The following is a 27,350-nucleotide window of genomic DNA, read 5'->3' on the forward strand; positions in this document are numbered from 1 at the left end:
TACCTCATTGTAGTTTTGATTTACATTTCTCTGATAATTGGTGACATTGAGCATTTTTTCATGTGCCTATCGATCATTTGTATGTCTTCCTTGGAGAATTGCTTGTTTAGGTCTTCTGTCCATGTTTGGATTGGGTGGTTTGTTTTTTTCTTGTTAAGTCATATGAGCTGCTTATATATTCTGGAGATCAAGCTTTTGTCAGTTTCAGTTGCAAAAATTTTCTCCCCTTCCATAGGTTGTAAAACAATGCTCTTTCAATCCTCAAAGACCTCCCTTTTATCTTTCACTTTATTCACAGATAGCCTTGGATACCAGTTACTGGACTGTCATTAATCATGTCTTCATCTGGGGCAGCATAGCCACTTATTTCTTCATTTTATTTACAATGCACAGTAATGGCATCTTTGGCATCTTCCCAAACCAGTTTCCATTTGTTGGTAAGTGAGTCCTACTATCTGCTGGGGCCTAATGTCAAGCTGTCCTTTATCTGACTTTGTAATTCATTCTCTTTGTTGGGTGGGACTAGGGATGACCAGTAATCCTGCCTCTAGGAATTGACTGAGTCAGACATCTGAAGGCTTATAGGCTTGAAACAAGCTATAGAAGATTAGGTTCTGCGGTCCCTACCACATGCAGAAGAATCATTGAGATAGCTGCTTACAGGTTCCTCACAGCCCACGTGCAGCAGACTGTCCTTCTGCAAATACAAAGCATGGCACATTTATATCAGGGCTACCTGAAAACCTGTGAAGTTCATCTATGAAGGAGGGAAGAGAAAGAAATGCCAGGCTTTCTCTTTTATGCCACATTATCACCAGCATCTCTGCTAACGTTCACCTGTGGAACTTATTGGCACCTAAAGAATGTATAATTTAGAGCCTTTTAAAAATTGCTGGCCATTAGTCTATAAGTGGCACAAAGAGTAGGCTGTAGTTAGGCAACCAGGGTTCAAGTGTCATCTCTGCCTCTTAAAAGCTGTGTGATCTGAGGCAAGTTTTTTTTTTTTCCTTTTCATGCCTTAATGCCTTCAGTTCTAAACTGGGGGTATTAATAGTTCCTATTTTTGTAGGAAATTTGTGAGGGTTAAATGAGATAATGCATATAAAATGCTTAGCATGTAACCTGCTACATAGTACGTTTTTGATAAATGTTAACTGCAATGATGATGATGACTAAAGCACATGTGGCTTGATTACTGGTCGGGGACTTTGAAAGTGATTTGACAGCAGATGGGTAGCAAAGAGACTTCCTAAAATCACTTAGAATCTCAGGGTTTTATGATTCTACCAAGAGCATGCATCTATCTACAGAGTATACTATCATCGCACTCCACATTTCAAAATGATTCCTAGCAGGAGCCACTGAGCTTTATGCAGTGAGACTATGAATATACTTTTTCAAAAGTTTTGAAATCTCTAGTGTGTGTGAGAAAAGTTGGTAACAGTGCTGTTTCTGAGTTCATCTCAGCAGGCTGGAAAAAAGAGCTGCACAGTGACAACCTTCTTGTGCTCCAGCAAGGCTGAGATCTGCATCCACTAGTTGGGAAATCCAACCTAGAAAAATAATTCTTAGACTACTGATTCATGTAGAAAGCAAAATAAGAGCAACTATAGAGTTAACGTATTTCCAGAGGCACCTGGAATTGTAATTCCGTTTAAATGCATATATAAGCTTAAGAGCATTGTATACAATTTTTGCCTTGCTCTCTGTATACATGGAAATCTTTAAATTGCACCACTCTTGCTTAATATGTAATGTTAATCCTTGGTTTGCCAAAAGATTCCAACCATGTAGAAACATGATGGTTATGAATAAACATATTAGGAAAGAAAGAGACATTAAAACTATTTTTAATTTTTTTTCTTGGTCGCCAAATCTGAAAGTTCAGTGCATTGACCAGAAGACTTCCAGTCCTGAGAGAGCATTCTAGCATGCATAATGAGACTGGAATGCCTCAACAGGAGAAAGTAGCTTGTGTAGGGACCACCCTCTCCAGCTAAGGACATGCCATTCCAGGAATTAATTACTGAGTTCCAATGAGACTTTTCAAAAGTTAGATCAACATTGAGGTTTAAGAAAATTTTTTTTTCCTTAGTAGCCAGCGGCAAGCAGGAGTGTGGTTTTAAAGTGAAGCTTGTTTTTTCCAGCAATGCCTGGGGCTACTGAGCTTCAAGGAGCTCAAAGAGACATTTAATTTATTGAGTCAGGTTTGTTTCTGCCCAGGCATCTGGAGTCAAGCACTCTGGTAGGCAGATTCTGTTCTCTTAAGACAGACAATGCAGACATACCGATTGGTAGCCAAACCCTCATACCCAGAGTCCATTCAAATAGTGTTAACACTTCAGCACTGGGAGGGGGACCCTGGATAACTGGAGGTATCACGTGCCTAGAAAACCTACAGGAACAAAAAAGTTCATTTTGGCAATCTAAGTAGGGTTGACATCTTCCGTAGAATTTGTCTGTCTGCCTTACTGACCCTTACTGCTTTGTCTAAACAAACATCCCAGCGTATGAGGTGTGAGTGTAAAACAGAACTGGCGGCAGGCGTGGAAATGAGTTTCACTGCTCTGCTGAGCTGGAATACTGAGTGGCTGCATCAGTGGTTTCCTGGTGTGGAGAATGCTCTTTTCACAAACCCAGAGGCATCCCTGATCTCCTGGGAACCTTGAGGACTTCATAACTGAGTGAACATAAAAGAGGTCAGCAGGTCCCTTTGAGGCAAGATCGTTGGGGCTATTGCCCCAATTGAAAAGACTGGCCCTGTAGTCGCCCACCTTTTATGACATAGCCCGTCGACAAAACCGTTATTTGAGATTGTACCTGCATCCAGGACATATATTGCGTAGTTTTGATATGATAGTTTTGTTTGAGTCCGTAAGGGTAAATGTGGCTTTGAAAATAATGGCTGCTTTGTAGTTGAGGGAGCTTGAGGCTGGATGAGCAAATTCTGCTTCATGAGTGAAGCTGGGCTGAGTGTAGTTGGCTCTGGCTGGCAGCCTCCAAGTGATCAGGCCACGAAGCAGTTCCCAAGGGTGATCTGACCTTTCTTGCCTTCTTCTCATCACCACTGAACAGCCTGTATCCTGGGGAAGATACCCAGTGGGTCTCTCTAGGTTCATCCAAACCTCACCATTTCAAAAAAGGTCTTATAGGAATAGAGTCAATTTATTCAATAATTCTGGCCTATTTATAACCACAGTGTATATTTTTCTTTAATAATAGGCAATGCACGACATTCCTTGACCCAGAAGTGCATCTGGCTTGTTATTCTCTTAACAACAGTGGCTTCAGTTATGCCTGTGGTGGCATACAGGTTTTTGAAGGTGGATTTATTCCCAACTGTGAGTGATCAGGTACGTTGCAGTGCTGTTGAGCCCTGGAGGAGCTGGTACTTTGCTCTTGGAATCACGTCTGGTGCCGGTTGGAGGTCCAGGGAATGGCTAACGGATTTCTCAGTGGCAAACACCTCCAGGTGCACAGCATCACATCACACAAGATGGAATTGCCCGTATAGGCGTGTACTAGCCCTGGGGGTGCCAGTGAAGATAAATGTCTTCACTGAAAGTGGGTGGGGAGTCCTGAAGTGCCAGTTAAATTGGATATTTTTAGAAGTTGACTTTCAAAATAGAAGCTGATTGGCAGCATTTTGCTCTAAGGCGAAGGCAAGCTAGAGGGAAAGGTACTGACTTGCGGAAAGTAAAGGGAACAGTTACAGAGACAGGCAAGGGATGAGGTGAGCGGGCTCTAAGCTTTTGTAGGAATATGGTAGCAGATTGTTAAATGTGGGGGAGATGGTACTTTCGGAACAGATTAAGAAAGGGAACAGCAACATGATAGCTAGATTGGAAAAAAAAAAGAAAAACAGAACAGATTATAGAAATACCTAAACTAAGGGATTAACAAAACATAATTTAATATTTTGTGGGAAAAGGGATATAAGCAAGACACTGTCAAGAAAGATCTGGATGCAGGTAACAAGAGAAAAGGAGAAGGAAGGAGGAGACACACATTTGTAGCCACATCATGAGAAGGGGTAAATACTGAGGGGCTGAGTGACCAGGCTGATGATGCTGAGAAGACGTGAGGTAAAAATTTCCTTATCGTAAAATCCTTCACATTTTGGAGCCAAAGTACAAACAGATTCCCTCTGAAATGATTCATGGATTCCCCTGTGATGTTTGTCCTTTCCATTTGGCTCTGTGAGCTCATTCTCATGTAAACTCAGAAAATGATGGATGAGCTGAAGGAAGGAAGACGCTGCTCATTTCTTCCTAGGTTTAGTCAGATCATGATTTTCTGCTTAATGGCTTTCTCCTGCCGTCAAAGTCAGAGTCCAAGCGATCAGCTGACTTAGAGAGAAAGGTGCCTCGCACCAAACCTTCCATCTTTTTTTCTCCTCAGCGTTACAGGGAAAGGAAAGAAATGCTGGAAACCCATGCAAGTGAGGTTGAGCTCTTCAAAAGACCACAAGAAGTCCCCAAAGAAATAAAATCCCTGAAAGTCTCCTGGTACTTTGACCAGCCACAAGAGTTGGAAATTTCTTACTCTCATTTTCTAAATATTCTCCTAGTCCAGATACTAATGGATCATCAGATCCCAAGAACCTCTGAAAGAGAGGGGAAAGGCTCATTGGCGGGGAACGGGACTGTAAATTGTTACACTTTGGGTGGTGCCTGTTAGAAAATCTTTCTGTGCAAAAGTATGTTTCTATTCATTTAAGATGGATATATGAGACAGAGACAATCATGAAATTTGTCTCAAACACTTCCTGCCTAAGTGTGTCAGTAGAAATGGTCAGACCAGCATCCAGTCCTCTTTTGCACGGACAGTTTCTTGGTGAAAAACTTGCACCGAAGCTGAGTACTTTGTAACCGTTGATGTCGCTTTTACCAAAAAGGCTTGCACTTTGCAAAGCGGCCTCTGCATGGAGCCTCCCATTCGGATGCCTCATCTCACTCTGGGTCTCCTTTGTCTCCAGATCCGCCAGTGGCAGAAGGCTCAAAAGAAGGCCAGGCCCCGGCATAGCCGAAAGCCTCAGACTCGGAGATCAAGCTCAAGAAGATCTGGATATGCTTTCGCTCACCAAGAGGGCTATGGAGAGCTTATCACATCTGGAAAAAATATGCGAGCTAAAAATCCACCCCCCACATCAGGGTTGGAAAAGACACCGGCTAACAGCACTAGCTGGATTGAAAATTTGTGGAAGAAAACCACAGACACAGTGATCAGCTTTAGCCAGGATGAAACAGTGAAGCTGTGAGTCAAGATGAATCTGAACCACACAGTTATCTTTTCACTTCAGCTGGAGCTGAAATTTAGCTGCCTCCCCAGAGTGGGATTAGGGGCGAAGGGTGGGGCAGGTGGCCTGACTTCACCTAAATCTGGCAGACAGTGGCGAGTGCCCATCCAGTAGAGGCGTACTCTGCTGAAAATCAGGCCAGAGGTCACTGATGCGTGAGTTGGTGGACAGAACCCTCACAATACCAGCACAGGTTTTTATCAACCTAAATACCAACTGGTCTGATTTTTACAATCTTATTTATGGAGGAAAACTTGTAAATCTGCATCTCCAGAGAATGGATCTTCAGGTGGGTAAAAGCATGCGTTCAGAAGATATATATCCCAGCTGAAAAGCATCCTTGTGACAGATGAACACATATACGTAAGATCAGTCATTCCCAAGGGACACTTTAAGATTTAAAATGTGGACCAAGGTGCTTTCAGACTTACAGCAGCTTGTCGCTCTCCAGTCTTGACCTCTCCCTGTGTGCTTAGCCAGGACAGCAAATCACCTTCATGCCTGAAGAACAGAAAAGCAGGTTAGTGTTCCTCATTTCTCCACTCCTCTAGCGACAAAGTAGACCGAGCATCTTTACAGTGGAATAGGCTGATTTTTTGGTTAAATTTATTTAAAAAATTCTCAGGGACATGTTCATGTAATGTCAAAGTATTCTAAATACTTTTCAGTGACTTTGATCACAGCCTCAGCAGTTATTTGCTCTGTGTCATCCAGGACTATTAATGGAATCAGCAAAGCACTGGAATTTCACAGTTTGATGATAATATTCCATGTGGTATATGTGCAAATACCTTCAACATTTCCAATTTTTAAAAGTTTAGATTTGAAACCAAACCAATTAATAATCTCTTTAATTACTATTTAAATATGCAGGTTTGGGTCATTCAGAGTTAGCTGCTTTTGATATTTAGCTGTCATATTTATAATTCAAACCTATAAGGTTGAATTATTTTTAAATTGAAGTACAGTCAATTACAATGTGTCAGTCTCTAGTGTACAGCACAATGTCTCAGTCATGCATATACATGCATATATTCATTTTCATATAAGGTTGAAATATTTACAATTCAAATGTATGAGGTTGATTTTGGGAGGAGATGTTTCAGTCCAAATTTCAGTCCACATGTGACTCACCAGTATAGTTTCTGTAAAAGAATTCAGGCAGATTTGTGCTCAGACTCCAGCTCTGGCACGTCTTACCTCTGTCACCTTGGGCAGGTAATGTGCCTCCTCTGAGACTCAGTTTCTTCCTCTGTAAGATGAGGATATACTGTCTACCTCGTGTGGTTATTTGAGGATTGTCAAAGCACAAATTCTTAAATCATTAAAAATGTAATGCTCATGTGAATAGATGATGGGTTAAGCTTCATTTAACTGATCATCAGAGTAACAGAGCAATTTGAAAATAAAAAATGTGAAGAACTAAAATTTAAGTCATCAGTGGGACAGGCCTTGATGAAATGAGATTGCAAAGTAAGATATAAAACTGGTTAGTTTCCTAAAGGGAAATAAAACTATAACCTTGGAGGTAAATTTCTCTATCAGAAAGCCAAAATATATCACCATCATGCCTTATAAATTTTTTACAGATCAGCCTCCTACTTTAAAGAGTCTTTAATCTGGCCCTTGCTGAATTACTAGTCAAGGTTTTATTTCTCAGGAGAGTCAGATGGCATTTGGGTGGGCTTAATGGATCACACTTTTTTTTTTTGCCATAATTTCTAAGTCTGGGGTAACTTTTCCTGAATGGGATCAAGTAAGATACATGTAAAAGAGCCTACTCCAGTGCTTTAGTCGTAGTTAATGCTCACAGATCTTCCCTTTCCTTCTACACACCTGCGTAGACTTATCCAGATGTTAGTTTTTAATGTCTAATTTATCAAAGTTTCACTGTGTTTGCTTGCTTTTTGTAACATTTTTGAAAGATTTGAAAACTTTCAGTAAATACTTTGGCACTATTGGTGTTTGATGTTTTGTCTATTCTTTATTGGGAACTCACTGGGGAGAGTTTTTGTTACATTGATCAACTGATTTTTTTCCTCTCCTTTCCATGCCTAGGGAAGATGTACATCATTCTTAGGATCAGAGTCAAGAATGAAGTGAACCAATTCGACCTATGTTTAAGGAATGGTCCACGTTTGCAAATTCAGTTCAAATTAAATAAGGCTGTTTATAAACAGATAATGTGGATAGTTGTGAGAAAAGCACGTTATCAGTTTGCTTTGGCCCCATGAGATCTAAATAAGCACACACCCATTGCAAGATCATTCAGTTGCCAGGGATTGTTTTGAACCTGAAGATAAAAAGCCTGAGGGGTGGATGGTGATGCTGATGCCCTGGGGAATAATACAATTTTAGTTTTACATAAATGTCATCTGATTGATTATTTGAAAAGAAAAAAATTAATTCTATATTCAGGACTGAAGTTGGTAACCTTGTGTTTTTAAGGTCTCCTTCCAGGTTTTGAACTCTTACAGGCAATTACAAACTGTGTTTTCCAGAGGAGGGATCAAGATTGTGGAGCAGGAGGACGGGGAGCTCACCTCCCCCAACCAACACATCAAAAATACACCTACATGTGGAACAGTTCTCACAGAAAACTTAACTGGAAACTGGCCAGACTCCTGTACAACCAGAGCTACAAGATCTCCACATAACTGGGTAGGACTGAAAAAGGCATGGGGCTGGTCCCCCTGCCCCTGAGAGGACCTGAAAGGTGCCCCCCACCCCTGGGGGAGCAAGGAGGTTGAACCACAGTCTGGGCATCTTAGTTCTGGGGAACAGCAGGTAATAGCTAAGTGCTGGTGGACACTGGGAGAATTGCTGGGACGGCTAGAAGGGCTGGAGAAGCCCAGACCCTGCTGAGGAATGGGTGTGTGCTGGCTTGCCAACATTTCAGGGCAGAGAGAGCCTTTAGACTGGCGGCTGCAGCCTGCTCCTCTCCCCAGTCTGAATCAGGCAGACACCCCAGCACTTCTCACTCCACCCCAGAGCTTAGCATGAGACCTGGGCCAGCCGACCCTGGGAAAATACTTCGTAGTTATACCAAGAGACTGAGGGCTGGGGTGTGATCTGGGTGGGGCGGTGGTGCTCACTGGCAGTGTCTGCTTGGGTGGTGTCCAGGGGCATGCCACAGTTAGTCTCCTAGCCCGCCCACTCCACACTGCAGTTTAGCACTGGATCTGGGGCAGACAGGTCCTGGGAGAAGTCTGCCAGAGGCAGCCCAGATCTCTGGCGGCAGCTCAGCCACCTCAATTCCTGCAACCACGATACCCCAACCCCTAGTTCCCGCCTAGCGGATGCCCGGGCCCCACCTACTCCAAACCATAACCTTGCACTGGATCTGGAATGAACACAACAGAGGAAGGGATGGGATGTGACCTTGGGTTGCCTTCGAGTGCAGCTGAAGAGGCCTACACAGGCAGCACATCAGAGCACTGAGTGCATGGGCCTCATTTAATTTAGCAATCACCTCCTTTGGGGCAGGACATGCACTCTAGGAGAACAGAGCCTGATTGACCCTCATGGCTCTATTCCTACAACTGGGGAGAAGACCCCACCCCTGACAGGGCAGTGACAGCCACAGAACAGAGAGGAGGTCCCACCTCACACGGGGCACAGGCTTTAGACCCTCCAACACCAACCACACCCTCTAGCAAAGGGGATAACAGCCAGCACACCCTAAGGAAAGATGTGGCTGGCATCCATATCAAACCCAACCCTCTCACCAAAAATATTACACACAATCTACCGAAGAATAGAATTTATCTCAAGTATCTTTTCTGACCACAACAGTATGAAATTAGAAATCAACTACAGAAAGATAAATGGGAAAAGAATGAATACATGGAGACTAAACAACATGCTACTAGAAACCAGTGGGTCAATGATGGAATCAAAGATGATTTCAGAAAATACCTTGAGACAAACAAAATGAAAACACAAATGCACAAAATCTATGGAGTACAGCAAAAGCAGTTCTAAAAGGGAAGGTCATAATGACACAGGCCTTCCTTAAGAAACAAGAAAGGTCTCAAATAAACAACGTAACCTGTTGCCTAAAAGAATTAGGAAAAGAAGAACAAAGCCCAGAGTCAGCACAAGGAGGAAGTCATAAAGATCAGAGAGGAAATAATAGAGATTTAAAACAATGTAAACAAGAGTTAGTTTTTTGAAAAGATAAAAAAAATTGACACACTTTTAGCCAGGCTCACCAAGAAACAAAGACCCAAATAAACAGTAAGAAAAGAGAGGAGAAATAACAACCAATACCACAGAGATAAAAAAAAAAATCATGAGAGCATTATGAACAGTTACATCCCAAATAAACTGGACAATCTAGAAAAAAGGGGACAAATTTCTAGAAACATGTAGCCTGCCATGATTCAGTCAAGAAGTAATAGATAATTTGAACAGACTGATCCCTAGAAGTGAATTAGAATCTGTAATTTAAAAAAAATACTCCCTGCAAACAAAAGTCCAGGATCAGATGGCTTCACTGGGGCATCCTACCAAACACATAAAGAAGAACTTAAATCTATCCTTCTCAAACTCTTCCAAAATAACTGAAAGAACACTACTAAATCATCCTTCGAGGCCACCATTCCCGATACCAAATCCAAACAAAGACACCACGAAAAAAGAAAATTATAAGCCAATATCTTTGAAGAATACAGATGCAAAAATCCTTAAATTATTAGCAAACTGACTCTAACAATACATAAAAAAGATCATACACCATCACCAAGCTGGATTCATTCCAGGATCACAGTGGTTCAACATGCACAAATCAGTGTGATATATACCACATTAACGAAAGGAAAAGACAAAAACCATGTGATCATCTCAACAGACACAAAAAAAGCATTTGAAAAAATTCAACATCCGTTCATGATAAAAACTCATCAAAGTGTGTATAGAGGGAGCAGGTCTCAACATAATAACGGCCATTTACAACAAGCCGACAACCAACATCAGACTCAATGGTGAAAAGCTGAAAGCCTTCTAAGTTCAGGAACAAGACAAGGACGCCCACTCTCACCACTTCTATTCAACACAGCATTGGAAGTCCTAGCCACAGCAGTCAGACACGAAAAAGACACAAGGGGTACCCAGATTGGAAGGGAAGAGGTAGAACTCAGTATTTGATGATGACATAATACTCTACACAGAGAACCCTAAAGTCCCCACACAAGAAGCATTAGAACTAATACATGAATTCAGCAAGGTAGCAGGATACAAGGTTAATACACAGAAATCTGCTGCATTCTTTGCATTAATAATGAAGTATCGGAAAGAGAAATTAAGGAGACAATCCCATTTACTGTTGCATCAAAAAGAATAAAATAGCTAGGAGTAAACCTGCCTAAGGAGATAAAAGACCTGTATTCTGACAGCAATAAGACACTGATGGTGATACAAACAGGTGGAAAGATATACCATGTTCCTGGATTGGAAGAATCAATTTTTTTAAAATGACCGTACTACCCAAGTCAATTTACAGATTCAGTGCAATCCTTATCAAAATACCAGTGGCATTTTTCACAGAACTAGAACAAATAATTTTAAAATTTGTATGGAAATGCAATACCTCTGTATAGCAAAAAAAAAAAAAATCTTGTGAAAGAAGAATGGAGCTGGAGAAATCACTTATCCCTGACTTCAGGCCATAATACAAAGCTAGAATAATTAAAATAGACACATAGATCAATGAAACAGGATAGAGCGCCCAGAAATAAACCCATGCACTTGTGGTCAATTAATCTACAACAAAGAGGGCAAGAATATATAATGCAGAAAAGACAGATTCTTCAATAAGAAAGAAAACTTGGAAATTGGACAGCTACATGTAAAAGAATGAAATTAGAACATTCTCTAATACCAAATACAAAAATAAACTCAAAATGGATTAAAGACCTAAATGTAAGATTAGATACTATAAAACTCCTAGAGGAAAACAAAGGCATGTTTGACATAAATTGCAGCAATATTTTGGGGGGGGGGTCCATCTCCAAAAGGAAAGGAAATAAGAGCAAAAATAAACAAATGGGACCTAATCAAACTTAAAAGCTTTTGCACAGCAAAGGAAGCCATTGACAAAATGAAAAAACAACCTACTGAATGGGAGAAAATATTTGCAAATGAAATGACTGATAAGGGGTTAATATTCAACATACATAAACAGCTCATACAATTTAACATCAAAAAACCAAACAACCCAATCAAAAAATAGACCTTTTCCAAAGAAGACATATAGATGGCTAACAGGCACATGAAAAGATGCTCAACATGGCTAATTGTTAGAGAAATGCCACTGAAAACCACAACAAGGTATCACCTTGCACCAGTCAGAATGACAGTCATCAAAAAGCCTACAAATAATAAATATTGGAGAAGATGTGGAGAAAACGGAACTTACACACTGTTGGTGGGATTGCAAATTGGTGCAGCCACTATGGAAAACAGTATGAAGTTTTCTTAGATAAACTAAAATTAGAGCTACCTTGTGATCCACTCTTGGGCATATATCCTGAAAAGATTAAAAACCCTAATTCGAAAAGATACATGGATCCCAAAGTTCATAGCAGCATTATTTATAATAGTCAAGATATGGAAGTAACCCAAGTGCCCATCAACAGACGATTGGTTTAAAATTTTCCATATATATACAATGAAATATTACTCAGCCATAAGAAAGAATGAACTATTGCCATTTGCAGCAACATAGGTGGACCTAGAGAATATTATGCTTAGTCAAGTAAGAGAGATAAATAGCATATGGTATCAATTATATTTGGAATCTAAAAAATATTACAAATGATAGTATATACAAAACAGAACAGACTCACAGACATAGAAAACAAGCTTTTACTAAACATTTACTAAAGGGGAAAGGGTGCGGGAGAAGGACAAATTAGGATATGGCATTAACAGTACAGGGTACTACACGTAAAATATATAAGCACTGAGAACTTACTGTACAGCACAGGGAATTATACCCCGTATCTCAAAAAAAAAAAAAAAGAAAAATCTCTAATGTAATCTGGAGAAAAAACCCTGGATCGCTATTCTGAATACCTGAAACTAGCACAGTATTGTAAATCAACTATACTTCAATAAAAAATTAAAAAATTTCAAAAAATAGAAATTGCATTTCCCACTTTAGACCTGCTGTTTCGGTCTCATGTATACACACCTATGAAAGAAACAAGGAAGGAGAGGGGTCAAGAAAGCAAGATAGAGAAGGAAAGGAATGGAGTGAAGGAGATTAGAGATTTCTATCTGGAAACTCTTTAACATGATATGACCGAAAAATCAATTTAATTCCTCAAAGGACAAATCAGAACGTATTTGAAAAGCGAGTAACAGAACCTCCTTGATAGTCAATGTGAGATTAAGAAAATTTCATTGGAATGGGGGCCAGAAGCTCTGGCTTCTTGTGGCAGCGAGGCTGCTGATTTGTGTGGGGCGAGGCGTGCCACCTACTTCCCCAGGCCCAAGGGTCCATCCCTCAGTTCAGAAACTGGACAGCATGGTCTCGAAGACCCTTTCTCATTCAGCCATTCTGTGAGCTGTTTTCGCCAGTATCACCCATTATGCATTTGCAGTTGTTTTTGATGGAGGGGTGAGAGAGAGAGAGAGAGACAGAAAGACAGACAGACCTGCTATCTCCAGGTCTTTCTGAGCTCAACACAGGGGTGCTAAGCCCTAGAGTGGTGCTTTCGGCTGGGTCAGCTGAACTCCGTCAGTCTCTGGCTAATGATTCTCTAAGATCTGGCATCTCCTTTCCTCTCTGCCATTTTCATTACCAAAAGTTTAAGGAAATAAAGGTAAGATACTCATACCCAGGAAGAAGAGGGCAACTTTAAAGTCCTCTCTACCTTGTCCCTGGTCTGAGAGGAGATTCACTGGGTCTCAGCTTCCTCAGAATTCAAGTTTTAACAACAGAGCTTGAGCTGTTTCCTTCACAGTTACGTAGGACTTTTCAGTTTATGTATCAACTGAGACTTTTCAGTTTATGTATCCGTTTTATATTTACACAAACTGTATTCTTTGAGCCTTACAACAACCCTGTGAGGTGGTCAGAATGTTCATGTTAATCCCATTTTTTAGGGAGAGGAGATCAAGGCACAAAGGGGTTACGTGATTTGCCCCCTATCACACACAAAGTAAAGAGCTAGAACTCACTGAGACCTCACACAAATCTACAGCTTCTTACCTGCAACTCCTCCTTCTCACCAAGCTCTCGTAGACCTGGGATTTCCAAACAGTCTCTCATCCTCCTACAAAGGTCATTTGATTTCTCAAGGATACAGACTCAGGGAAGGAGTGCAAACAAATGTCAAAATGTTATGAAATGTTTATTTCAGGTGTTCTGTTTCCCTCCTGATGCAAATTAGCAAGATTTCCTCCCTTCCTTCCTTTCCCTTCCACATGACATGAAGTTAGATAGGAATGGGGTACAGACGGGAAATAAGCACGCCTCAACGCTATTTTTAAGTTATTAGAAAATGCAACAAACCAGAAAGGCTTTCCTTCTGACTTTTATGGTAAGGAATTGCATGACTCTTAGTGTGTGCACAAAATGCCTCAAGATTGATATGATCAAATTACCTCATTTAAACAACTCAGTTATTATTTTACATTAAAAAATTAGACATAAAATTTAATAGTGGAAGAAGCCAGAAAAGACGATGCCTTCTGGACTGTACTAGGCATTTGTGGGTCAGGGATCAGACAGTCATGTGGGGCCACAGTTTTCCAAGTTTTACATTAACATCTGGTCTTAAATGTCTGCAGTGTGCTCTCCTGCGTCACACTTCATTCCTCGGTGAGAAATCATAAACTTTTGCAATTCTCTAGCCTAAGTGTTTTGCCGAACTGCCTGGAAGCCAGAATTAAATGACCCATGTGTTTCAAAATGCTCATTGCAAAAGATCTGGAGGGCCTGGCTGGGCTGATCTGTAGGACTGAAGCTATGACTTAACCAAGAAAGGGGCCTATCTGTCCTCGGGTTTCAAAACTTCCTGGCAGATCCATTCCTGTAACTGGTGCAGAATGCAAATTAGCTTGGAGCTGAGTATGTAAATGTGCAGAGTTCACAAAACAATAATGATGAGTTGGCCAAAAATTCCTGGCTATCTCAATTTGGATTCCCGTAAGGTTTATAAGGGTAAGTTTAAATTTTTAATAAACTACAGCCCTGCATTTTTACAAAAAAATGTTATTGGACAAAGATGCACAGTGAAATGGTGATGAACTTACTCTGGACATAAAGTAATGATCAAGGAGAAATACAGTCATTTCATTCTTGTCACAAATGTTTCTCAGTTCCCTGTCTTCTTAAGTAAATGTGAGCAGTGACTAGAGCGTTTCTTTGATGGTTGATGATTTTACCTCTGACTCCCTTTCTGACTGTCCTCAGTGTACAGCACCGTATCCATGAGTAAATGTAAGCATAAACTGCAGGGGCTGGACAGCAGTTACACTGACTCCAGCACATCCTCAGAAAAGGTTTTGAATCAAATTCCTGTTACTTTCTTGAGGTGATGACACTTTCATTAAGTGATGATTGAAAAAGAATTAATTTGGGATGATGATTATGGGATTGAGGGAGATAATAAATTACTATCAATCAGTTCAGTAAGGACACTGACCAGTATGAATGGACACGGACAATTAATGACTGATGCCGGCCCACGGCTAATGGCGGCTGTCACTCAGTTCTATTCTGACCACATTCGGAGTCACATACGAAAACAACACCTATTTTTCTTTACAATGTGCTGACTTGATCTGAACTAAATAAAACAAGATTTCTAAGCCAAATAATCCATAGATAACTATAGGGCAGGTCAAAATATTTTCTTGGTATTGCTATACTACCTAATAGTTTATGTTTTCTAAAGCTGTAATACAGTGTGTTTTGAACAACAGGCATCGTTTCTAACTGTACAACATTAATGACAGAATTTCCTCAGGTGTTGTGAATGGTCTCTTATCCATATGTATTAACGACACTACTGATCAAATATCTTTACAAATACAAAAATGTATAAATAATTCAGAAGGTTGGTAGCTCAGTTAGGTTTTTAGCAGTAGAAAAGACCACCGGAAGTAACTTCTTGATTGACAGGACTTTGTCAGAGGTTTACATATAGCTGACATCTAGCAGCATTTCATCATCTCAGATGAAATGTGCTAAAACACTTGGCACCACTGGGATAAGCACTGGGTGAGGGGAGGTGAGGGTATGAGATAAGTAAGAAACACTTTCTCTTTCCTGCCCTTGAGGAGGTTGTAATCTGGAATCTTTCTACTACACATTATACATACCCATAGTTCACTGACTCTAAGATGTCTTCATTTCAAAGTTGCACCATTCATTTATAGACTACTTAGAGTTGTAAACATGCCACAGCATGTAAGTCTTATTTCTAATTTCAGAGATATCAAAATAGGAAATAGAGTAAGTACTGGACTGTAGGAGGTTGAAGACAGGCTGGTGAAAAAATACTGCATATGGTGACTACTTTTTAAAAGACGTTTGAAGGGGATAATAGTTTCAATAGATATTAGGGGATAGGAAATATTTTTAACTTTTAGGAAAAAAGAAAAGAAATACAGTGATCTCTTTTGCAGCCAAGGGATGGGGAGAGCCCGGAGAGGCAGGAGCAAGGGACACTCTCTCGGGAAGACTCCAGAGGGCGTCTCCTCAGAGGATCCCTGATGCCAAGAACAATGAGAGCATTGTTACAATTGTCCTGAGCTGATGGACTTACCCCGCAGCCCACAGGGAAGATAAGTAACCTCCAGGGAAGTTCCCCAGGACCAACGGGGTCTGCCCAGTGCTGAGAGAGCATCACTTCCTTCTTAGAACCCCGCTGCGTGGAGTCCCTAGGATTTAATTGCTATCATTCTGGCAAGTTAACCTGATTAATTTACTTGTATCTTATTTTCTGCTGCTGCATCCTCACTATCTCATTTCAGAAAGAATGAGATAGTGACATATAGATGGAGTCTGGGCTCTGGGATCAATAGCCTGAGTTTAGCTCCACCTCCAGGCAAGTTTCTTAACCATCACTTTAAGCCTTACTTGTCTTACCCATCTGACTGGAACAGTAATCTTACCTACCTGTATGGCTCTTGTGAGGATTAGATGAAACAATGCTTATTGAAAAACACTTGTCATAGTGCCTGTCTCATGTGAGAAGCTGAGTAAATAAAAATACAAAACATCTAACTGTCCAGGGTTTAGGAGAGCAACCACAAGTTTATACTCTGGAGAGCTATATTTCACTTTCCCAAGAAAAGATTTAACAGCCCTTTGTTTTTGACATTTTTGACTCAGAGGGGCTAGATAAAGATGGATTGTTGGAGAGAAGGAGGGACTGTGAGGTTTGAGGAGAAGCCACAGTAACTGAATGCTGGGAAGATCTGAATTTCTCAGATTTGGGAGATGAAGGGGTGGGCTTTCTGTGGAATGGTAGATCCTAATCTCACTTGCCTCCCAGAACTCCAAGAGATAGCAGGCGGTGTGACACCTGGATGTCTGGGGTGTGATCAGCAACCACCAAGGCCTTCAGAACAATGGCCCCTGTTCCCTGTAGCTTGTCTGTGGCCATCTGAGAGCCGGGAGAGCCTGACACCAACAGTTCTGGCTCCTGGGACCAGGTAGACCTGAGTTTCTTAAAGAAGCCAAGGGGATGGGGTGGGGAGACTAGACATTCAGAGCCAGCCTAATTGGGTATAGAAAGATAAAAGAAAGTAACACCTCTTGCATCTCATGTCTGAAGCAAACCCATACCCACTGAATAACTCTCTGACTTGCTATTTGTACAGTAGGCATCACTATCAGCTCATTGTGAGGCGTTCTAGTGAGGTGTGTATATCCAGTCCAAGCTGCCTGTAGGGCTCTTGTGCTCTGTATCACCCCACCTTTTCCCCCAGCTCTACCTCTATCCCCACCACCAGGCTGAAATCAAGGATATCAGATTTCAATTCCCAAAGGCTATTTTTGGTTACATACTGATTCTTATCAACTGCACTTACCCTTTACATGGGTCTTCTACCTGGTCCTCTGCAAGTGGTCTGGGGACTTTCTCATAAATAGCATCACAGAGCAGCCAGAGGCATTTACTTGCTTCTGGATAGGAAGGCTTCCCATAAAAAGGGGGGAAGAAGATGAGTAGAGTGCCTTCTCTGAATCTCTGAAGCCAGCTGGGTGGCTCCAAAGAGGAATTATGTTTCTCTGAGTATCCGTGATGACAGAGATACGATGGTAAAGTGGGTAGTTTGTCTTGGACATCCTCCTTCACTCAGTGTGTGCTCTTCTCACCACCTAACACCCCTTTCCCCATCCATATGGCTCTTCTAAGTCTGTCTCACTGTTCTCTCAGTTATCTGCTAAACTCCTGCAGAAGTGCTCCAGATGACACTTCTGCATTCTAACAGGGGACCGTATACTTTCTACTTCATGCGTATATCCCTTTCAGAACAAGCCTACAGGTGGTAGCCAACCTCGGCTGAAGTGTCTCCAGTGATGCTGCGCTCCTGAGCTCAAGGCAGCCGGCTCCCTAATGGAAGAGCTCCATTGTGAGTCACCCCTTCTCCCAACCTGAGATCTGCTTCCCCAGAGTCATCACCCAGTGCCTGCTGCCACCCTTGGGGAAGAGGCTGAATCAGTGTTCCTCATAACAGTACCTCAAATATTTGAAAACAGATACTCTCCCCTCTGTCTGCCTCTCTTCTCTGAGTTACATAGCAGGTTCTATTGACTGCCTGTAGTCTTTAAAGTGGTTGGTAGTCTGATAGTGGGAGTTGGAATCATCCATGATCTCTAAAATGTTTTCATCTTCCTTGAGAACCTGGTCCAGATCTGGGAGGGAATACTTTGAGGCTGACATAATTTGGAAAAATAGAAACTGAGAAAAAGATGATAGTGGGAGAAGTGTCCAAAGACTGGCAAGCTGATACCCAAATAGTCAAGGAGGTTTCCCTAATATTAACACTAGTGTGGGGTAGTCCTGTATGTTCTTGGCATAAAAAAAAAAAAGCTGATGAACAGGATCAAGATGGTGGAGTAGGAGAACATGGAGCTCATTCATCTTGCCTGACAAATACATCAAAAATACATCTACATGAGGAAGAATTCACATGGAAAACTAACTGGAAACTGGCTATACAAACAAAGCTGCTGCTGGGAAAACCGCTAAGACAGAAGGTCTGGAGAAGCCCAGACTCGACCTGTGAAGACTGCGTGAGTGCTGGCTTGCCAACAAGCAGGGTGGAGAGAGCTTTGCACTGGTGGCTGCCACCTTACTGCACTCCCCAATCCAAGCAGGGTGAATACACCAGCCCTCCTCACTCCACGGCACAGCTTGGCATGACGTCTTAGCCAAGCCTGGGGAGAAGACTTGGCCTAGCTGCTCAGGGACAGTCCAGGGGCGCCTGGCGTATGGTCCAGGCGGGGGCAGTAGCAGCCACTGCCGGTGCTTGCTCAGGTGGTGCCAGAGAAAACACTGCAACCTGTATGCTGTAGTCCATCTCCCAGCCAGCAAAAGCTCCAGCCCCACCCACTCCACAGCAGAGTCTTACAACAGATCTGGGGCAAACACAGAGGGGAAGGGCTGCAACCGTGGGCTGCATCTGAGTGGAGCCACAGATGCTGACATAGGCAGCAAATTGGTCCTCTGTGAGTGCACGGGCCTCACTTGCTTCAGCAAGCAACTCCACTGAGGCAGGGCATACACTCAGAGGAATGGAACCTAATTAAGACCAACTCTTAAGGCTGCTACTCCAGTAACTGGGGAGCAGACCCTGCCTCTGACAGGGCAGTAACACCAAGCACACATATACTCTATGAAGGTGATAATGGCCAGCACACCCTGAGGAAAGATGTGACTGGTGTCCATATCAAAACCAACCCTCTGTCCAAAGACATTGGTCACACACGTCTACACAGGGACACTCCTACATAAAAATATCCCTTCAAGACCACAAAAGATAACAGTTTCTCTTAAATTCATAAAGACAGAGTAAGTTAAGTAAAATGAAAATGTAGAGAAACTACTCCTAATTAAAAGAGCACGAAAAATTCCTTGAAAGAATAAATAATCAAACAGGGCTCATCAGTGTACCAGACACCAAGTTCAAAAAGGTGGTAATAAAAATGCTAACTGAATTAAGAAACAGTATCAGTAGAAAGGCAGATCACTATAACAAAGAAATAGAAACTACAAAGATGAACCACTAAGAAATAGATAATTCAATTTCTGAAATAAAAGCAATCTAGAAGCAATGAATAGCCACCTAAAAGACTCAGAAGAATAAATAAGTGATCTGGAAGATAGAACAATGGAAATCATCCAATCAGAACAGCAGACAGAAAGACAAATGAAAAAAAGCGAAAGCAACATATGAAATCTATGGGATAATATAAAACATGCCAACCTACACATGATAGGGGTTCCAGAAGGAGAAGAGAGACAGAAGAGGATCAAACATGTATTTGAAGAAATTATGGCTGAAACTTCCCCAACCTAAAGAAGATGACAGATATCCAAGTACAGGATAGGGGGTCCCAAACAAGATGAACCTGAACAGACCATGTTAAGACACATCATAATTAAAATGGCAAAAGTTAAAGATAAGAGAGAATTCAGAAGGAAGCAAGAGAAAAACCAAGAGCCAGTTACAAGGGAACCCCCATAAGGTAACTAGCTGATTTCTCTGCAGAAACTTTGCAGGTCAAAAGGCTGTGGAATGATACATTCAAAGCCTTGAAAAGGAGAAATCTGTAACCTAGGAATCTCTGTCCAGCAAGATTATCATTCAGAATAGAAGACAAGATAAAGAATTTCTGAGACAAGCAAACACTAAAAGAATTGAGCAATACCAAACCTACCCCCAAAAGAAATATTGAAGGGTCTTCTCTAAAAACAAAAGAAGCAAGATTCTACAAGAAAGGGAAAATCATAAGAAAGGCAAATATAAAGGATTGAAGATCACTTAAATAATCCAGTACATAGGTTAAAAAACAAATAAAAACATTGTAAAAGTGATTATAACTACAAGAAACAGTACAAGGATAAGCATAAAGATGTAAAATGGAACATCAAAATCACAAAATGTGGGGGAAGAGACTAAAAAATATAGATCTTTTAGAATGTGTTTGAACTTAAACAAAATTATCAGTTTAAAGCAAGTAGATACAGTTATAGGTCAACATACATGAACCCCAGGGTAACCACAAATCTAAAGCCTACAAAAGATTTGTAAAAACCAAAAAGAAAGGAACTCAAGCATATGACAAAATAAAATCATCAAACCAAAACATTAAAATCAAAAGAAGAAGAAATGAATGAAGAACCACCACCACCACCACCAAAAACCAAGAAAAACAAGGGATAAAATGGCAATAAGTACATACATATTAATAATTATTTTACTGTCAAATGGATTAAATGCTCTGATCAAAAGACACAGTGTGACTAACTGGAAAAAAAACAAGAATCTTCAATATGTGACCTGTAAGAGACTCGCATCAGAGCAAAAGATACACACTGACTGAAAGTGAGAGGGTGGAAAAAAAATATTTCATGTAAATGGAAATGACAAGAAAGAATGGGTAGCAATACTCATATTCAATAAAATAGACTTTAAAACAAAGGCTATGAAAAAAGACAAAGAAGAGCATTATTTAATGATAAAGGGAATTGATACAAGAGAGAATATTACATTCATTCACATATATGGACCCAATACAGGAGCACCTAAATATACAAAGCAAGTGCTAAGAGACATGAAGGGAGAAATCGACAATAATACAATAACAGTGGGAGATTTTTACATCCCACTGACATCAAAGGACAGATCATCCAATTAGAAAATCAGTAAGGCAACAGAGGTCCTAAATGACACAATAAACCAGTTGGACTTAATTGATAGCCACAGGACACTACATTCATAAAAAACAGAATACACATTCTTTTCAAGTGCATGTGGAATGTTCTCTAGGATAGACCACATACTAGGATACAAACAAGCCTCCACAAATTTATGAGAATAAAAATTATTTCAAGCATCTTTTCTGACCACAACAGTATGTAACTAGAAATCAACTACAGAAAGAAAAATAGGAAGAGAATGAACATACAAACATTACAAACCTACTACAAAAAGCCCAGTGGGTAATGATGAAATTAAAGAAGAAATCAGAAAATATCTTGAGACAAAAATGAAAACACAACTTTACAAAATCTGTAAAATTTGTGTAGCAAAAGCAGTTCTAAGAGAAATTCATAGAAATAAAAGCCTTCCTCAAGAAATAAGTAAAATCTCAAATAAACAATGTAACCTACCACCTATAAGAATTAGAAAAAGAAGACCAAACAAAGCCCACAGTCAGCAGAAGGAACGAAATAATACAGATCAGAGAGGAAATAAATAAACAGAAGTTAAAATAATGATAGAAAACATCACTAAAACCAAAAGTTGGTTTTTTGAAAAGATAAGCAAAATCAACAAATCTCTACCCAGGATTACCAAGAAGAAAAGATGAGGACTCAAATAAATAAGAAATGAAAGAAAAGAAGTATCAACCAACACAACAGAAATACAAAAAAAAAAACATAAGATAACACTGTGAACAGTTATGTGCTAAGAAATTGGACAACCTAAAAGAAATGGACAAGTTTCCAGAAACACACAGCCTGCCAAGAGTGATTCAAGAAGAAACAGGTATCTTGAATAGACCAAACAATAGAGGTAGGATAGAATCTGTAATATAATCCTCCCTGCAAACAAAAGGACCAGACAGCTTCACTGGGGAATTCTACCAAACATATAATGAAGAACTTATACCTATCCTTCTCAAACTATTCCCCCAAAATGAAGGAACATCCCTAAATTTATTCTTTGAGGCTACCATCACTCTGATACCAAAACCAGACAAAGACACTACCAAAAAAGAGAATTACAGGCCAGTATCTTTGATGAATATAGCTGTAAAAATCTTCAACAAAGTATTAGCAAGCCAAATCCAATAATACATAAAAAGGATCATACATCATGATCAAGCTGAATTCATTCCAGGGTCATAAGGATGGTTCAACATACACAAATTGATCAATGTAATACACCACATTATGAAAAGAAAAGACAAAAACTACATGATAATTTCAATAGACACAGAAAAAGCATTTGACAAAATTCAGTATCTATTCAAGATAAAAACTCCCATTAAAGTAGATATGGTATAGAGGGACCATATCTCAACATAATAAAGGTCATTCATGACAAACCCACATCATACTCAATGGTGAAAAGCTGAAAATATTCCCAGTAAATGAGAATGAGACAAGAATGCCCACTCTCACCGCTTCTATTCAGTATAGTATTGTAAGTCCTAGCCACAGCATCAGACAGAAAAAGAAACAAAAGGGATCCAAATTGGAAGAGATGACATAATAAAACTGTCACTATTTGCAGATGGTATGATATTTTGTATAGAGAACCCTAAAGTCTTCACACAAAAACTATTAGAACTAATAAATGGCTTCAGCAAGGTAGCAGGATACAAGGTTAATACACAGAAATTTGTTGCATTTCTTTACACTAATAACAAAATACCAGAAAGTAAAAAATAATCTCATTTAAAATCCTTTCAAAAAAATAAAATACTCAGTGATAAACTTAACCAAGGAAGTGAAGTACCTGTATGCTGAAAACTATAAAACTTTGATAAAGGAAACTGAATATTATTCAATGAAATGGAAAAATATCCCATGGTCTTGGATTAGAAGAATTAATATTATTAGAATGCCCATACTACCCAAAGCAATCTACAGATTTAATGCAGTCTCTATCAAAATACCCATGACATTTTTCACAGAACTAGAATAATCTTAAAATTTATGTGGAACCACAAAAGAGCTCGAATTGACAAAGCAATTATGAGGAAGAAAGAACAAAGATGGAGGTGTAATCCTTTGAAACTTCAGACTATACTACAAAGCTACATTACTCAGAACAGCATGGTACTGGCACAAAAACAGACATATAGATCAATGCACAGAATAGAGAGCCCAGAAATAAACCCATACACCTAAATTCAATTATTCTATAACAAAGGAGGCAAGAATATACAAGGGAGAAAAGACAGTCCCTTCAAGTCATGCTGGGAAAGCTGGACAGCTTCATATAAATCAATGAAATTAGAACACTCCCTCACACTATGTACAAAAATAAACTCAAAATGCCTTAAAGACCTAAATTTAAGACATGATATCATAAAACTCCTAGAAGAGAACACATGCATACCATTCTTTGCTATAAATCGTAGCAATATTTTCTTAGATCAATCTCCCAAGGCCAAAGAAATAAAAGCAAAAATAAACAAATGGCACCTAATCAGACTTAAGAGCTTTTGCATAGCAAAGGAAACCATCAGCAAAACAAAAAGAATGGGATAAAGTATTTGCAAACAATGAGCCCTAAGCGGTTAATAGCCAAAAGATACAAACAGCTCATACAACTCAATATCAAAAAAAAAAAATCACAAAATGGACAGAAGACCTAAATAGACATTTTTCCAAATAAGACATACAGATGGCTAACAGGTACAAGAAAAGATGCTCAAAATTGCTAATTAAATGGCTATCATCAAAATGTCTACAAAAAATAACTGCTGGAGAGGGTATGGGACAGACTGAGTTGTGGGAAACAGGTGAAAGAGCATGTGTACTACAGACAGTCTGGTTTCCTGGGAACAGGAAGGGAGGGCGAAGGCTTAGCTTTTGGTCACAAGCATGCACATTTCTCATTAAGACTCTCCATTTTATCTGATTGCCTGATATATCCAGCATTCAATAATTCTTAGCTTTAAAATCTTTTTCTCAACTTCCAATCTATGAGTCAATACAAGGAAGCAAAGAGAAGGTTATTTTCTGTTATTTTCCTTAAAAGTTATCTTATCTGCTTTTGTTTCTGCAGGAGGAAGTTGGCACCTGCCTTGAGCTAACATTAGGCATGTGTCAATTTTCCCTGGAGCTCTGCTTTGGGGGTTCTTCAGACACACATACTAGAATCAATCACAGTGAATTCTGTATGCAGGTTGCTTTTCCCAATATTGCTTTGTTAATTCTTCAGCATTCATACTAACTTTTCTACAGCCATTAAAGTTTTCTTCAGCCAGGTCAGTCAGAAGAGGTTGTCAAATTTTTGAGTATGTACCAGAGATCCAAAGGGTTAAAGTATTTGGTCACTTTTGTTACTAGTGTCCAGTTTCTGGTGCTGATCACTACAGACAAATCTGCCATACTTCATGTCTCAGGATGTTAGATTTTTGCTTTAAACGTGATCATAGGTGGTCTGAATGGATGCATAGTCTGTTAGAAAGTTGATTTTGACACATAGAGTGTATCTTTATCACAGGGAGGATTTCTAAGAACAAAACACCTATTCCATGCCAAGAAATTAGCCTCACTAACCTGGCAATTACAAAATATTTCCTACAGCATTTCTTTACATTCCTTCATTCACTTCGTGCTGGCCACCATTCTTAAGCCAGCACTACTGCCTTTTGTCTCTTTCTCCACACAATCAAATCGGAGATGTGGAGATGTTTAGCAAGTCACAAAGGTAAGTTATTTATTCTATGATTTCCCCAGGTCTACTTTATTAAGTATGGCCTCCTCAACCCAGAACTGCAGTGTCCTTGTAACGGGAAATGTTTTGGTTAGAAGATAAGCAACAGCTACTAATCTCAGTGAAGTGGTTGTCCCCATCTCTGCTTTTACACCTTTTATACATACCTGTAGAATCCACTTACTACAGCTGTGCTGATTATATATTTATAAGCTTGTTTGCTCCTCTTGACAAAGAAGCCCTCTGGGAAAGGGCCCATGTCTTATTTGCCTTCGAATTTCCAGTGCACTGCCCAGCTCCTGGCAGACAATTTATTGTCACAATAGCTGCCAAATGAATGAATGGACATGATTCAGGCTTGTTCAAATAAAAGTTCTGTTCTGGGCAAGGCACTGACGTGGTCTTTTTGGCAACATTAGACTTGGAGGACACAACTCCCATTTAACCACACATGCAGTATGTTGACCACATCCTGAGGATAAATTCTATAGTTTCACTGCTTTAATCATTCTTCTGGGTCAATATCCGGCACAGAGTCAAATCCCATAGGAGTTACTGAGCCCTTAAAAATACCTCATCAACTGAAACCCACACATGGAAGATCAATTTAAATGCACTGTAATCTTTTGGGCTTTAGGCAGTGTTTCCTCTCTGACTAATAAAATATTTTTCCTTGGACTTGACTTTTTATATGTACATTTTTCCCAACCTTGGTTGTTTTTACTTGTTTATATTTTATCATCGTTTGTTGTACCTAATCATATTGCAAACTACTTGGAGTCCCTTGGGAAATGAGGCAGGATATGACTAAAGAAACAAAGAGACACTGCTTTGTCATAGGTAGGTGGCCAGTATTCAAATCAGAGACTTTTGGGGAATACAGAAGGAAGTCTTCTCTCTTCCACTGGTCCATTTCATAATCATAAGCAGGTCAGTTCATTCACATTGCTGTTTGCTTCTGTTAGTTGATGTGATAGTTGAGAATCATACCTTCATAAATAGTGACTGGAAGGCTTTTTTTTTTTTTCAGAACATGACTGAGTCATGGCATTAAAGAGAACTACAGTCATGTCTCTTCAGCAGCTCCCTCCAGCCCCCAAAGCACTGCAAGCATCCTGTTCTTTAGGTCCTTTGGGACAGGATGCCTCATAAGGACATTCTTGCTACTTCTTGGCAAATCAATTAAAAAAGCAACAGGCTGCATATCCAGGATCTATGGGGAATACAAAGGAAGCATAAAACACAGTCTAGACCCCAGGGGACTTCAGGACAACAGGGAACAGAGCTTGGCACATGGCATATGAGAGGAATAGAAACACCCCTGCATTTGGGATCAGAATACGTAGGTTCCTGCCTAGGCCATGAGACCATGATGATTTTACCTAATTTTTCGGACTTCATTCCCTTGCTTGTCAAGTAGAGCTGATAGCAGGGCCGTAGTCACGATTAAATAAGAGAGTGAACATCAAAGAAGTTTACAGTTTGCAAAATAATATATCAGGACTATATATTATAATAACATGTATAACATTTACACATTTAATATAGAATGATGCATCTGAAAGAAATTTGGAGGCATATAGACCTGGATTCATATGTCCTTACTAGCTATCTGGTTTGGGGCAAGGTACTTGACCCCCATGAGTCTCAGTTTCTTAATCTGTACAATGGGTATATTGATGCCCTCATTGAAGAGTTCTTGGAAATATTGGTGGCAATATATGAAAAGCATAAAACAGAATTGCCAGCACATGGTATACACTGAATAAATGAAAGCTTACATTTCACAATTACAGCAGCATAACAGCAGATTTATTTCTGGGCTTTCTATTCTGTTCAATTGACTCATACGTCTATTTTTTTGCATCAATACCACACTATTTTAATTACTGTAGCTTTATACTATTATCTGAAGTCTGGGAGTTATGCCTCCAACTTTGTTCCTTTTCTTCACTATTGCTTTGGTAATTCTGGGTCTTTTGCGATTTTGTGTAAGTTTTAGGATTATTTGTTCTAGTTCTGTGAAAAATGTCCTGGATAATTTGATAGGAATCCCGTTAAATCTGTGGATTGCTTTGGGTAGCATGGCCATTTTACCATTATTAATTCTTTCAATCCAAGAGCATGGGATATATTTCCACTTCTTTAAGTCATCTATAATTTCCTTAATCAACTTTTATAGTTTTCCACATGTAAGTCTTTCACCTCCTTGGTCAGGTTTATTCCTAAGTATCTTTTTTTGGGATGCAATTTTAAAACAGCTTTTTTTTTTTACTTTCCTTTTCTGATATTTCATGGTTACTGTAAAGAAATGTAACAGGTTTCTGTATGTTAATCTTGTGTCCTGTTATCTTGCTGAATTTGCTTGTCAGCTCTAGCAGTTTTGTGTGGAGTCTTTTAGGGT

The 27,350-nt window shown here is 39.9% G+C and overlaps 1 protein-coding gene and 2 long non-coding RNA genes across 4 annotated transcripts in view; 2 read left to right on the forward strand and 1 right to left on the reverse strand.

The window, feature by feature from the left end:
* The window catches only part of ATP8B4 (ATPase phospholipid transporting 8B4 (putative)), a 214,210-nt gene extending 206,953 nt beyond the window's left edge, over positions 1-7,257 (forward strand). Inside the window, exons 26-28 of the mRNA XM_015242742.3 lie at positions 299-437; positions 3,223-3,353; positions 4,979-7,257. Of these exons, the coding sequence (XP_015098228.2) occupies positions 299-437; positions 3,223-3,353; positions 4,979-5,260 (552 nt within the window). The 3' untranslated portion in view covers positions 5,261-7,257. The remainder of the gene's footprint in view (positions 1-298; positions 438-3,222; positions 3,354-4,978) is intronic.
* LOC140696799 (uncharacterized) overlaps positions 5,725-27,350 on the reverse strand; it is a 104,191-nt gene continuing 82,565 nt past the window's right edge. The window contains exons 1-3 of one of the 2 annotated variants that reach the window (XR_012073316.1): positions 16,434-16,513; positions 13,518-13,615; positions 5,725-5,800 (exon numbers count right to left, since the gene is read on the reverse strand). This is a non-coding gene — a long non-coding RNA (uncharacterized lncRNA). Of the gene's footprint in view, positions 5,801-13,517; positions 13,616-16,433; positions 16,514-27,350 lie in introns of those variants that run through there. The other variant, XR_012073317.1, reaches the window with a different exon arrangement.
* LOC140696800 (uncharacterized) lies at positions 17,250-18,033 on the forward strand. The gene is made up of 2 exons (XR_012073318.1): positions 17,250-17,579; positions 17,794-18,033. It is a non-coding gene; the product is annotated as an uncharacterized lncRNA (long non-coding RNA).

The sequence above is a fragment of the Vicugna pacos genome, chromosome 6 (genome assembly GCF_048564905.1).
Source record: "Vicugna pacos chromosome 6, VicPac4, whole genome shotgun sequence".
Classification (NCBI taxonomy): Eukaryota; Metazoa; Chordata; class Mammalia; order Artiodactyla; family Camelidae; genus Vicugna; species Vicugna pacos.